This window comes from Balaenoptera musculus, chromosome 10, assembly GCF_009873245.2.
Source record: "Balaenoptera musculus isolate JJ_BM4_2016_0621 chromosome 10, mBalMus1.pri.v3, whole genome shotgun sequence".
Classification (NCBI taxonomy): Eukaryota; Metazoa; Chordata; class Mammalia; order Artiodactyla; family Balaenopteridae; genus Balaenoptera; species Balaenoptera musculus.
Window position 1 is genome coordinate 40,328,809 of NC_045794.1, and position 14,343 is coordinate 40,343,151.

The window sequence follows — 14,343 nt, forward strand, 5'->3', positions numbered from 1 at the left end:
GCCCTCCTCTGCCATCCCATAAAACATCCAGCTGGTTGGCTTCCAGCTCAGGGAGAGGGGCACTGGTGCCTAACCAGTGGGTCCCTCTCCCAGGGGCCCCTGCAGAGGGCCACATCCATAAATTTTCTTATGGAACTCTCCCAAGTCCTCTCCCGCAACGTCATTTGCTTCTCTCAACAACTTCATCTGCATTTTCTATTTCTATATGATACAGACTCTATATTGCTATATCTCTGTATATACTTTCCCCTGACTCTGTCTCTACTTCATCCCCTCTTGTCTCTAAGAACCACCCTCCCACTCCAAGTTCCCCTTCTGTGTTTCCACCCCCTCCCTGGTCTCTGAATGCCTTCGCCTGTATAAAGAGTTGGACTCTCCCCTGGTGTCTGTACTGTGTACACACATCCCTCTAAGAAGCACAAGGAGACGACACGCGCATTGTAACCTTCGCACTGTCTCGGTGGCGACATAAAGGAAGCTGTGAATTACAAGCTCTGCCTCTTTCTGGCCTCACCTTCTCTCCCCAACCCGGGTACCCTTTGCCCTCCCTGCAGCCTTAACATTCCCTCCCCTGCTTCACCCACACCAATGTCCTTTGCCTAGCTGACTGTGGCCTCCCCATGGAAGGGGGTTGCTACAGAGAGAGCCCCTACCCATGGGATTGAGATCTGCAGAGACAGAGGGAGCTGTGGGTTGATGACTTCTGCAGCTGAAGCAGCGGGGTGCTGACAGGCAGAGGCTGAGGTCTTCAGTCAGTGGCCTTTGCCTCCTTCTGGATGCCCAGGCCTCTTTGCTCACCTAATACCCAAGCCCACCACTTATATTTTCTGGTAAGGTACAGTTTGGTAGTGGGAAGAAAGAGACAGGCCTAGAGGGGAAGTTGAAAGCTCTGCTGTTCTGTCCCTCCCTTCCTACCTTAAAGAGAAACCAGCGAGGTAGAGTACCTGCCATGCCCCCTCCACCAGGCATTCCTCCCAGGCCAGAGCCCTGCCCCTTCACAGGCCTTCTCTGCCCAGCTGTCTCAGTCTCCAACCCCAGAACAAGACCTGTGGCAGGTCACCTGTGCATTGGCCTGCAGTTGGAGAGTGAGGATATAGGATCTTTGGGAACTCTTGGCTCCTAGGAGTTCCTTAGAGATCAGACTTCTCCAGAGGGAAGCAGGAGCAAGGCCAAAGGGTGTGCTCCGGTTGGAGAACAGCAGGCAGGGCTATGGGTGACGCATGCCTCTGGTCTAATAAACTGGGTTTTAACTATCTCCTCTTCAGTGTCATTCTTCTCTTATTTGAATAGTATTTAGGCCTTCCCACTAAGTGCTTAGAGCTGAGCTTGGCTTGGGGCCAAACAATCAGGGCAGGAGTAAGGAGGCGGAAGCAGGGATACTCTGGTCTTCCTGGGATGGGACAGGCTGACCATCACACCAGGAATGGTTTGAACCACTGCGCAGGGAAAGAGGAAGAGGTCAAAGGCAACAAAGATCCCAAAGAGAAGTCCTAGCACAAAGGATTCTTTGGAGAGGGGTCAGGGTCAAACTTCAAAATAAATTTAAAATCTAGAAGCAGGTTAGGTTAAAGGTCACGGGGAAAGTTGGGTTTAAGTTCGAACGTGAGGTAGTTATTGAAGCACTTTATCTATGGAATGAGCCCCAGACTATGAACCAGAAGATCTGGATTCTATGTTTCGACTTCTACTGCTAACTTGTCGGTTGAGTTTGCCAAGTTATTTACTCTCTGAGTTCACCTCTCCTGTTTGTAAAATGGAGTAAACAGTGCGTACTCCTCTTCAGCGAGCTGGGCTTAGAGCAGGAAGAGAAGGAAAGGAAAAACAGCGCTTTGTAAAGTTAAACGCATTGCGCCAAGATGAAGCAGTTACTCCATCACCCTGGGCTGTGGTCCCCCTTTCCAGTTCCTTGTCTTCCTCCGTCGGCCTGGGGGCGCCCGCTCGCAGGACTTCTCTATCCCAGAGCTCCTCTCTATGGTTTTCCCTCCCGGACCGTGAAGGCCGGAGGGAGTGGTCACACGCCTTTTCCGCTTGTCGCCCCCCTCTAGCCCACAGTCTCGCTGCCCCGAGCCTCCCGTGCCGGCGGGCCGGCCGGGCGGACAGGCGGGCGCGCGGGGGGCGCGGGGGGCGCGCGGGGGGCGGGGGGAGTTCCGGTTCCGGTTCTTTGTGCAGCTGCAGCAGCGGCTCCGGGAAAGATGGCGGCCCGGGCGGGTTTCCAGTCTGTGGCTCCGAGCGGCGGCGCCGGAGCCTCAGGAGGGGCGGGCGCGGCGGCTGCTCTGGGTCCGGGCGGGACTCCGGGGCCTCCGGTGCGAATGGGCCCGGCGCCGGGTCAAGGGCTGTACCGCTCCCCGATGCCCGGAGCGGCCTATCCGGTGAGTGGGGCGGGAGGAGGGGCGCGCGGGCCGGGGGCGGGGCCGTGCGGGGGCCTGGGAGTGACAGGGGTGGGGGGAGGAGTAGGAGGGACTCGCCTGGGAGGGATTTCGGGCCGTGAGTCGGGGTGCAGGGAGGCAGTGCGGGGAAGGGAGGGGAAGCAGTTAGCATCCCCATCTGCTCCTAGGGGCATTGTTTTCTTGGGGAGTCAGGGTGTACAACCAGGGTGGACGAAGAAGTGGGGCGAAGCATGGGCCTGTGAGAGCTTGTGTGCAAAAGGGCCTAGGCAGCTCCAGCGCCCAGAGGAACACAGAAGGTGTAGCTGGCAAATTGAGGTCAGCTTCTGAGGAGACAGTAGCTGGCAGTGCTCTCTGAGCAAACGTGGAATTAGAGATGTCCAATGCGCCAGATGCAAAATAGACTGGGGAGAATTGGAGTGTAATCTAGCTGTCTTAGCTTTGGGACTATATTTTCCTGTGGGGTCACGACTGGAGCAGAGGAAGCTCCAGTTATCTAGATTTCGCAAAGGTAGAGGGCTCTCCTCCCACCCCACCATTGTGCTCCACCCCACCCCCTCAGCCTTGTTTCATTCAAAGAACTCAGGCCTCCCCCACTTTCCTTTTCTTGGTGGGGTTTGCAGGGGAAGCCATGACATTTCTGGGTCCTCTCCCCTGTGTAGAGACCAGGTATGCTACCAGGCAGCCGAATGACACCTCAGGGACCTTCCATGGGACCCCCTGGCTATGGGGGGAACCCTTCAGTCCGACCTGGCCTGGCCCAGTCAGGGATGGACCAGTCCCGCAAGAGACCTGCGCCTCAGCAGATCCAGCAGGTCCAGCAGCAGGCGGTCCAAAATCGGAACCACAAGTAAGATGACCCCAGGGCGGAGGGAGGGAGGGAGGGAGGAGGCCTGTGAGGATGCAGGTGGTGGGAGTCCCTCAACCAAGAAGTGGTGGTGCTGTGTCAGCAGACGGTGCTCATTCTTGAAAATGCTTTGCGTTTTTTGGGGATGGGGGTGTCTGCCTTGAGACAGGCTTTGCGGTTCCTTCACTTCACTATAAACGGAGGTGTGGACAGCCTGTCTTCATGTTCTGGCTAGTTCCATCCCATGCTGACAAGAGTTTGTTCCAAACAGTGCAAAGAAAAAGAAGATGGCTGACAAAATTCTACCTCAAAGGGTGAGTCCAGGCAATATAGGTCTTCTTGAGGGTGTGGCCAGCTTGAGAATAGAGATGGTCAGCTCTAGATCCCAATGATATCTTTCTGCTCCTAAGATTCGTGAACTGGTACCAGAATCCCAGGCCTATATGGATCTCTTGGCTTTTGAAAGGAAACTGGACCAGACTATCATGAGGAAACGGCTAGATATCCAGGAGGCCTTGAAACGTCCCATCAAGGTAACGCAGGAGAGTGCTAGGCAGAGAGCCAAAGGAGAGGACGTGGGAACCTTCGGCAGGCTTGGGATGAGAAATCAAAGGCGTAGCACAGCTCTCCTTGGCATTTAAATTACATCTCTCCCTTCCGCCTACGAACTGAGAATTACATTAGAAGCATAAGAACAGAACAGCGAAGGGGGAGGGGCTTTTGATATTTCTTGCACCAGAAATATACCCTGTTGGTGTTTTTGCTACAACTGCTCTGCCACCTTGGGAACCTGGCACCTTGCATGACTCTGTCCATCTGACATCCTGGTGAATGCACTTGCACTCAGGCCAGTGGCCTGTACTCCTCTTCTAGGTGGAATCTCCATCCACCCACCCCAAGGACTGGGTAGACAGTAAGCCAGTCTGTTAGGAGTCATTTTCAGGTTTGGGGAGACCCTTGTCTTCAGCATCAAACCACTGAAGCCCCACTATCAATCCTGTTTCTGCCTTCCTCAGCAAAAACGGAAGCTGCGAATTTTCATTTCTAACACTTTCAATCCGGCTAAGTCAGATGCCGAGGATGGGGAAGGGACGGTGGCTTCCTGGGAGCTTCGGGTAGAAGGACGGCTCCTGGAGGATGTGAGTTCAAGGTCCACTGTGGTTGGCATTTAGGGTGGGAGCTGCTGGGAACAAGCAGCATTGTCTGGTTGGCAGGAAGCCTGACTGGTGCTTACAGCTCCTGTTGGGAAAGGCAGGGAGAGGGTCACTGTGTTCCCTGCACTAAAAGACAATGGTTCTTTGTTTCTGGCTCCCACAGCTTGGCCCCCTCTGTGGTATCATATCGAGAACCTTATTGTCGTGGGATTTGATTTGTTGTTTACCTCCTTCCTGATGCTGCTAGCCATTGGACTTGGCAGTATCTGCAGATTTTTCAGTTAGGTTTTTTTTTTTTTTAAACCAAGTGAGTTTGCACTTAGCATTTAGGCCATGCTTTCCTCTCTGAGTCCTTGAGGTCCTTGATCTCCACTGTGGCATCTCCATCTTCCCAGCTTCCATTGGAGACATTTTACAGTTTACATGGGATAGATTTCTCTGACAGGCTCTTTGTTGCTTCATGGGAACATCAGCTGACAGGTGATAGCCCCCAAACTTCCCACCCCAGAAGCTCCTTGGAGAAGCTCACCTGCCATTTCCTTATACTCTCTGGCTCTCTATTTTTAGCTGTTCACAGGCAAGCCAGTTTGAGTGCATTTTTCAGGAGAACCAGGACTCAGTGTCAGAGCCTCCTTTTTCTCTATATAGGTCTGGTCCATCTACCGGTGGTGTCATGTCATCCAAATAAAGCTGTTTTTGTTCTGGCTTTTTATTACCTGTGATTCATTTCCCCTCTAGAGTCAGACTTTTCTCTGTTTAGACTCGCTTTATTATGTGCAGAGGTTTGGCTTAACTTGCCCCATTTCCCTTGGGGAAATGAGGTGGGTAAGTCAATCACCCTATATGTGTTACAGGCTGCTTCTTCAGGGTTCTGTTTCAACTGTGACTTGTTCAGTATCCACAGACACCTACCTTGCCATCTCCTAAGAGGTTCTCAGAAGACATTTTTGAGTTTTTTTCCCATTGCTTTTGTGGGTTCCTTTTTTATGGGACTTTGTTTTGGGGAATATCTTCTGGCCTTTTCTAACATGACCTTTCCTCTCTCTCCTCTAGTCAGCCTTGTCCAAATATGATGCCACCAAACAAAAGAGGAAGTTCTCTTCTTTTTTTAAGTCCTTGGTGATCGAACTGGACAAAGACCTGTATGGGCCAGATAACCATCTGGTGGAAGTGAGTAGTTCTGTCCTCTAGGCTTTGCGTTGACTTTATGACTGGAGGATGATGGACTTGGGAGCCAAACATTAATGTCTAGGGAAAGGGGAAGGTATGAATAAAGGGTTACCCCAGGTGTACCGTTCCTCCAACGCAGTTTGCACGTTGGCCTCCAGGTGGCACTAGCTGTTCAGTTCTGGTACTGTTTGGACCCAAGAGCTTTTGCAGTCTGACTCGTCCCACCTTTTTAATTTTACTGTCTTAGTTGCTGCCCCCACTTTCAAGGGAAATTCTGATGGAGGCCTCTTATACATGCCAAGCCATCTCTGCATCTTGCTTATTAGAAATGGTGAGATGTAGTTATCCACACACCATTCAACCTTTTTCCTGGTAACAAGTGCTGTGATTAAGGGCGTTAACTAATAGGGTTCTAGTCTTTGCCAAGGCTACTTTTACAGTTCTGGGACTTGCTTTTGGTCCCTGCTCTGTTTAGATTCACATTCCAAATCATCAAAAATTCTTTATTGTAATGCCTGATTACATAGTGTTCTGAAGACTGTGTTAGCAACAGTGTTCCTTGGGATACAGTCAAAACCAGAATGAGACAGTCCAGCGCTCCAAGTGAACTTAACCCGCTCCTTTCTTTGCCAGTGTAGCTGCAGCCCCTTAACCTCAACCACTAAGAGACATGGGAAGGTCTTTACCATCTAATAAGGGAAGTAAGTCATAGCATCAATAGAAATTTGTAAATATATTTAACTTTATAGCAGTAGAGCATAGTGGCTAAGAATGTGGACTGTAGAATCTGACACACCAGAGCTCAGATAGCAGCTCCACCACTTATTGGCTGTTGACCTTAGGCAGCTTACTTCACTCTTCTAAGCATTAGTTTTCTCATCTGTAGAATAAGTTTAATCGTGCCTATCTCGTATGGATGTTGTGGGGATTAAATGTGATAATCCAAGTAAATGTCTTAGAATACTCTTGCACATAGTAAGTACCCAATAGATGATAGCTACGTTATTTTACTATACACATGTATATTATCCATTTTTGTGGATAAAATTATCACTGAAAGTTCAGGCTAATTTAAATGTGACCCTGAGCAGTCATAATTAAAAGGTCAATCTACTTATAGACAGGAATCCCAAAGTCATATGCAGTTTTTTAAAATGTCTCATGCTGTTGCTCTTCTCCAATAGCTTCAGTAATCAAAGTTGAATATTCAGTCATTACAGAAGCTCTTCCCTCCCACCCCAGCTCTTCCTCTGGGAGAGCACCCCCTGACATCTTCCTCTCTGTAGTGGCACAGGACCGCCACTACCCAGGAGACAGATGGCTTCCAGGTGAAGCGGCCAGGAGACGTGAATGTACGGTGTACTGTCCTGCTGATGCTGGATTACCAGGTATTCTGTGCTGTTGTGAGGGGGTCCAGCTTTCACAGCCACATCCCATCAGCAGTCGGACATTTAAAGGTTTAAGTCTAGTTGTGGGTAATTTGCCGCCAGACTGTTACCTCCCTAAATATAGGGATAGGGTCTTAGTCATTTCTGAGTTCCTGTTAGTGTTTTTCTGCCCCAGGGAAAGCACAGCATTAATGCCTGTTGAATGGCTCGAACGTATGGCCGTGCCAAGCACCTCATCATGCACGTAGACTCAGCTCATTAGCTTCATCTCTATACTCTTTGGTTCTCTACAGCCTCCTCAGTTTAAACTAGACCCTCGTCTGGCTCGGCTGCTGGGCATCCACACCCAGACCCGTCCAGTGATCATTCAAGCACTGTGGCAATATATTAAGACGCATAAGCTCCAGGACCCACATGAGCGGGAGTTTGTCATCTGTGACAAGTACCTCCAGCAGGTAAGAAAAGGACCCATTCTTTTGCTCAAGTCCACTGGAGCACTTATTGTGCTCTTAGCTGCTTCTCCTCTTTCCCACAGATCTTTGAGTCTCAACGTATGAAGTTTTCAGAGATCCCCCAACGGCTCCACGCCTTGCTTATGCCACCAGAGCCCATCATCATTAATCATGTCATCAGGTAAGCATGTGTGTGCAAGGCGGTGGTGTGCTGGAGCTGGTTTGCACCAGCTGCAAAAGTCAGTTCTCAAAATTTTCAGGGATTTTGCAAGCAGGTTGTTAAACACAGTCGTTATTTAAGGTTAAATTATACAAACTTGCAATTAAATACATTATATTAAAAATAAGGGTAATATATACTCAAAAATTCATCATCTCTGAATTATTATATTAGTTTACCGGTGTTTGTGTTTTCGAGGTTACTTCTGTCTATTGTGTCTGTATGGTGGAAATACTATCTAATGATGTGTTACTGCACATCCCTTCCCAGCTCCTTGATCAGTGATATAATGTTGGCATCTTGAAGTCAATCATGTCGAGAATATTTAAAACACACAGAAATCAGCAAATGCTACAAGTCAGGGCTTTTTGTTCTTCTTCTTCTTCTTCTCTTTTGGAGAATCAGTTATTAGACATTTACCAGCTCCTCGCTGGTGAGCTAATCTTTTCTCTGGGTGGTAGGACATTGCAAGCTGAGACTCCAGCTCCGTTACCTCCATCTGCTTTTCTGTTCAGAGATGGATGAGCAGGGCATCTCTGGGCAGATACGGAGTGAAGGAAGGCAGTTTCTCCTCAAAGCATGTCTTCTGGCTGGATGTAGTCTTTGCCTTCTTTCCCTTATTCCATATTAATTAGCCTTCCTTTCATTAGACCCTGAACCATCATCACTCAGCCAATAATAACTCCTACAACCCATACACTGGGTCAGTAGAAGCTAGTTTGTCCTGTATTCATGGGCTTAAAGTTAGGCCACTTTTTATTTTGAGTGGTATGTGTTTTATTTGAATTAATTTTCAGGGTCAAGTTTAGTTTAACAGGGGGAAAGATACAGAAGATACTGTAGTGATGGTCTCCTTGTGGGGAGGGAGAAACTGACTTTTCATTGGATATCTTTTGTAACATTTGAATTTTTACCATTGAGTTTTTTAAAAAAATTAACTCTGTTGAGGTTTATATGCAATATATTGCACCCACTTAAAGAAAAATTTGATGATTTTTGGCAAATGTATACATCCTGTAGCTATCACCACAAGGAATGTACAGAACATTTCCGTCACACCGAAGAGGTCTCTTGTGCCCTTTTGCAGTCAGCTCCTTGCCCTTCAGTCTTAGACCATCTTTTTGACCCTGTGTAATTAGGTCTTAGGGGACAAGCCCTTTACCAGGCCCCTTTGGTTTCCTCCCCAGTGTTGACCCGAATGATCAGAAAAAGACAGCTTGTTATGACATTGATGTGGAAGTGGATGATACCTTGAAGACCCAGATGAATTCTTTTCTGCTGTCTACTGCCAGCCAGCAGGAGATTGCTACTCTAGACAACAAGGTAGGGACCATGCCCTGGATAGTTGGGTACCACCAGCCCTCTATCACAGCTTCTTGGCTTCTTTTGATTCTTGATATTCACTCAAAATGTACTGCCACCCAGTAAATGCTAGGCACTCTGTTTGGTGCTGGTTGGAGCTAGACACACATGAGTTCTGATTCTTGGCTATACCTCTTAATAGCTTTGAGCTTCAGTTTCTGATCTGCGAAATAGAGACCATAATACGTATTTTTATAAGGTTGTTATGAGGATTAAATGAGACAATGTATGTAAAGACATGACATTGTATCTGGCACATAAAAACAAATGGCAACTGCTGCTCCTGTTGTTATTATTGATACCATTATCAGACATAGTCCATGCAAATAAAGCCAGAAAGGCTCTGGGAACACGAAGGAGAACAGGGAGGCCTTCCTGGAAGAGCTGATGCCCCAACTAAATCTTGAAGGACGACATGGGAGTCAACGAAAGGGGAGAAAGGAGGATGGTGCTTAGGGGCGTGGGGGGCAGAGGCCATTCCAGAAAGAGGGAGCAGGGTATATGAAGGCCCAAAGATGAGCGGAGAGCCTGGCATGTTCAAGAAGTACAAGCTGTTTACTGTGTTAGATAAAGCTCGGGGTGCTGGGGAAAAGAAACTGGATAGGGAAGCACGATCCTAGTCATGAAGCAGCTTTGCGGGGAAAACTGGCTTATACTTTGTCCTGAAAACTGGAGGGCCTGGTGCTATTTGCATTTAGAATGATCACTGGCAGGATGGTGGGGAGTGAATTGTAATGGGGGCAGATCTGGAGGAAGGAAGCCCAGTTGAGTGGCTGGTGCAGTGATGCATGTGAGATGTGTCGAGGGCCTAAACTTACGGTCCTGACAGTGAGGATGGAAATGAGTAGGTAGATTTGGAAGGTGTCAAGGTGAAATTGCAGGGATTTGGACACTGGATGGAGACGGTGGGGTGAGGTATGAGGGAGAAGAGGCATTATGACGACCCTCAGGTTTTCAGCTGGGGTGCACAGTTGTAGTTATTCAGATTGGGAACAGGAGGAGAAGCAGGTCTCGGGGAAAGGTAGTGAATTTAGTTTCGGAGAGTTTAAGGTGCCTTGAGATGTCAAGCAGGTGGATTGGTTGGAGTTTGGATAATGGACTCTGGTCTGCAGACTGGGGACTTATTACCTTGTCAGTGGTACTGGAAGACATACAAGTAGATGAAATCGCCAGGAAGAGTATAGAGAATTGAGAAGAGGACAAAGAACAAAACCCACGGACCACAGCTTTTGAGACAGCTCTCTGTACCACTTCTTTTCTACCTGAGAGTGTTTCGGGACCCATTTGTGCTGTGGATTAAACATTTACCATGTAGCGTCATCCACAGTGGACATTGTGGAGACTAAAAGGAAAACTTCCCTCACGTGGGGTGTATAGAGACACAGTGCACACCACCTGCTAAGCGAATGCCGAGCGCCAGAGCAGGTGGGGCAGCAGTGCCATTTCTGGGCCGCACTCTGTTCTTAGGTTGGGAGCGGCACAAGAAGTCACACACTGCCTGCCGTTTAACTTTGCATTTCCCCAGTGTGAAAATGTTACGAGCTTCCTTCTTCCTTTCAGATCCATGAGACAATAGAAACTATCAATCAGCTGAAGACCCAGCGAGAGTTCATGCTGAGCTTTGCCAGAGACCCTCAGGGTTTCATCAATGACTGGCTTCAGTCCCAGTGCCGGGACCTCAAGGTAAAGAACCTGGGACGGGTGCAAAGAGACTTAGATCCGTGAGGCATACATTTGCTCCGTTTCCGTAGCATGAGATAGAGAGCCGGGGGGAAGTGAGGGGCCAGACTTTCTTTAGTGTGTTCCAGGGCCCATTTTACAATTAAGTAGGGAAATGGAGGTGGAACCATCAAGTGTTTATCTAGTACTTACTATGTGATGTCACTGTGCACCGTATTGTAGGCGATACAGAGTGGAAAACCTGATCTCTTTCAAAGTAACACACATTCTGTTCGGAGAAACCATGTTAATGTGATTTAAAAAGTAGTAAATCATGTAAGATGTTACTGGAACTCACCAGTACCAAAAAGGTAATACAAAGGAGAAGGGAGATTGATGAGGCTAGAATAGCTGGGGAAAGCTTCATGGAGAATTTGGGATTTGAGTTATATCCCGGAGAGGGGAGCACCATAAGCTCAGGCAGGAAGGTAGGAATGAGCACAGACTGTGTGAGATGTGTCCTCAGTTCTCGCCTATCCTGTGGTGATTGACTGCAGTTAGCCCAAGAAGAGGAGCAAGGGACAGGGGGTGCCTGAAAGGATCCCTGAACAAGGCAATGACTTGTTGACAGCAGAGGCGACTTTGGGTGTTGTTTTAGTGGTTTGCTAGGGCCACCGTAGTAAAGTACCACAAACTGAGTGGCTTAAACAAGGGAAACCATATTGTCTCATGGTTCTGGAGGCTAGAGTCTGAAATCAAGGTGTCAGCAGGGTTCTTCTGAGGCCTGGGAGGGAGAGTCTGTTCCAGGCCTCTGTCCTAGCTTGTGGTAGCTTCAGGCATTCCTTGGTTTGTAGATGGTGTTCTCCATGTGTCTTCATAGCATCTTTCCTCTATGCATGTCTGTCTCTGTGTCTAAGTTTCCCCTTTTATAAGGACACCACTCATATTGGATTAGGCCCACCCTAATGACCTTATCTTAGCTTGATCATCTGCAGAGACCCTATTCCCAGATAAGGTCACATTCACAGGTACTGGGAGGGTTAGGATTTCAACATCTTTTAGGGGATACAATTCAATCCATAACAGATGACAAGGAAGGAAACAAGTCTCTTCTGTGTCTTCCCCCTCCCATCTCCCTCAGACCATGACTGATGTGGTGGGTAACCCAGAGGAAGAGCGCCGAGCTGAGTTCTACTTCCAGCCTTGGGCACAGGAGGCCGTGTGCCGATACTTCTACTCCAAGGTAGGCACCTGGGGTGCACAGGAGAAACTGACAAAAGGCAAGGGGTCTGCACCCTTGATGGGGGTCAGTGGTGTTAGGTACTAACTTCTGGTTTGTCTCATCTTCCACTCCCTCCACTATTTTCTCCTTAGGTGCAGCAGAGACGACAAGAATTAGAGCAAGCCCTGGGAATCCGAAATACATAGGGCTTCTCCCACAGCCCTGATTTGGCTGCACCGATTTCTTTATTTGGGCCCTGTGCTGCCTGCCTCATAGCACCTGCCTTGGTCTTGCTTGGGGCCTTCCAGGGGATGCTGTTGGTTCTAGGACAACACCAGAATGAAGAGGGTCTCACATGATACCTGTTACCCTCTTCTCCCACCCCATCCCTTCCTACCCCCAGCTTCCCTTTGCCCCACAAAGTTCCCATGTGCCTGTACCCTCCCCTGGTCTGCATAGGACCTCTAGATAGTATTAGAGAGAGAACCCGTAGTGGTAATCAGTGCATTGAATGGATTGGGCCTAAGGCCAAGTGGTCTTCAAAGGGACCAGCTACACTGATCCTGCCCTTCAGAGACCCAGGAGTTGGGAGCTTTAGCCCCCTTCTCCGAGACTCAGGCCTGGGGGCACTCTATAAGCTAGTTGATCTTGGCTTTCCTGATAACAGAATCCAGTTTCCTTCCTTCCCTCCACAGGTTTGGAGCAAACTGTCCCTTCACTTGTTGCCCTCTAGCACTAAAGGAATCCTGGTTCTTGGGCTCCACTGAGCCCCAGGTCAGTCCGCAGCCCTCTGGATTGGCCTGCTGTCTCAGTGCTTCTCTTGCTCCCTCGTAGGGGGTCCGCGTCAGTATTGGAGTTTGTTCTTTAGTATTGCTCCCTCTCACCACACTCCCTGTCGCTGCTTTTTAGGATTCCCTCCTATCTGTCCTAACCCAGGGCATCTGAGTGGGGGAATCTTGCCTTTCCCTGTCAGAGCCCCAAGGGCCCTCACCTAGGGTACTGTCATTGCCAGCGGAGGCTGTTCCTTCCTGCAGTTGCTTGGAGGTGTGACTCATTCATTCATTCCACCCTGCCTCCCCCATCCTTTCATGGAGAAACAGGCCTAAAATCAAACGGGTAAAAGCCCTGGGCCATCCCTGTCTTCCTGTCCCTTGTCTGCCCAGTTGACACCCACTGGTGACTTCTAGGGCACTGAGGAGTGAAAGCGCCTAGGGCTGGAGAATAGCTCTGAGTTGGGTTTGTGACTCTTCCCTCTCCCTGCCTCACAGGATTGTGACTCCCCAGCCCCTGCCCTCAAAAGCTTCAGACCCCTCAGGTAGCAGCAGGACCTTGTGATCTTGGCTCCTTGCAACTGAGATGGTTTTGCATCTTTCCAGGAGAGCCTCAAATTCTTCTTCCAGGTTGTATCACCCCCGAGTTAGCATATCCCAGGCTCGCAGACTCAACACAGCAGGGTGGGAGACAGCTGGGCACAGAGGGGGAATTCTGTTCAGCATGGGCTCTAAACCCGCAGAACTGACAAAGCCCCTGCTTCCCCACCCCCTCCTCAGGCTTCTGCGAGCACATCCCCCAGCCCTGTATCCCTGACTGTTCCACACTGGGGACAGCAGAACTTTCTCCCCGTCTTCCCCTTCCTGTCATTATCCCACTCCTCCCTTGAAAGGTTCTCCCCAGAGTGACACTGGACAGACAACCTCTGTCCCTGGGGCTGGAACCATGAGAAGGAAGCTCAGCACTCCTACACAGTGTCCCTGAAGATAACTGTTTTTATTAACTGAATTATTATGTTTTTTTCATGGACCAAAATTTTTTTTGTACTGTCCCCTTATCGATGTCACCCAGTTTTAATAAAAGAATCTTCTGAAGGATGGGTCCCCCTACCTACTGATGGAGAGCTCTTCCCTGAGCTTTCTTCTTCGATACCATTAGCCATGCTCATGGTGTTTGTTCATTTTATTTGACAAATATTTATTGAGCACCTGCTGTGTGCCAGCTGCGGTTCTAGGCACTGGGGATATGGTGAAAAACAAGATTTCTACCCTGGGGACCTCAGGTTCTCACCTTAGAGCTTGTTCTGTCAGCCCTGGTGGTCCAAGCAGGCCAGGTGCTGGTTGGGATTAGGGGGCTTCATCACTGGATCTGAGAGTCCTGTCCTCAGTTCCCGTTAAGGAAGGTTCTAACAAGACAGTGGCACTGCCATTCTCTCCCTTGTCCTTCTAAACTCCCCAGGGCACCTGCTGGCTCGAGTGTGCTATCCTTGGGTACCTGTGGTCCCTTACACTTGATGAACTTGAGCCACCTCTAGAATTCTCAGGGCTCCTGTCTTCATACGGGCCGGCGCTGTATCAGGACTGAAGACGTTTGTGGTTTGTGTGCCTGCCATTCTTTAAGGTTCCACTTTCTCAACCCTGAGTAAGATTTTAGTTCCTAAGACTGGCGTGGAAGTGCTGCGCTGTTATCCTCATACTGTGGACAACCAAGCCTT

At 49.2% G+C, this 14,343-nt stretch overlaps 1 protein-coding gene across 1 annotated transcript; it reads left to right on the forward strand.

Moving 5' to 3' along the window:
- The first annotated feature begins 2,125 nt into the window (after positions 1-2,125).
- SMARCD1 (SWI/SNF related, matrix associated, actin dependent regulator of chromatin, subfamily d, member 1) lies at positions 2,126-13,788 on the forward strand. Its single transcript, XM_036865401.1, has 13 exons — positions 2,126-2,369; positions 3,047-3,234; positions 3,503-3,545; positions 3,642-3,764; positions 4,248-4,370; positions 5,439-5,555; positions 6,842-6,943; positions 7,237-7,398; positions 7,479-7,576; positions 8,803-8,938; positions 10,538-10,660; positions 11,778-11,879; positions 12,011-13,788. Exons 1-13 carry the CDS (start codon positions 2,193-2,195, stop codon positions 12,062-12,064), a joined length of 1,548 nt encoding a protein of 515 aa, XP_036721296.1. The 5' UTR covers positions 2,126-2,192; the 3' UTR covers positions 12,065-13,788.
- The last annotated feature ends 555 nt before the right edge of the window (positions 13,789-14,343 follow it).

Excerpts from the sequence above, each read along its gene's own strand:
- SMARCD1 (XM_036865401.1), top strand. The coding sequence starts at position 2,193 with ATGGCGGCCCGGGCGGGTTTCCAGTCTGTGGCTCCGAGCGGCGGCGCC. Across the intron at positions 4,371-5,438 it reads AAGGACGGCTCCTGGAGGAT|TCAGCCTTGTCCAAATATGA; the intron begins GTGAGTTCAAGG and ends TCTCTCCTCTAG. Across the intron at positions 11,880-12,010 it reads GCCGATACTTCTACTCCAAG|GTGCAGCAGAGACGACAAGA; the intron begins GTAGGCACCTGG and ends TTTTCTCCTTAG.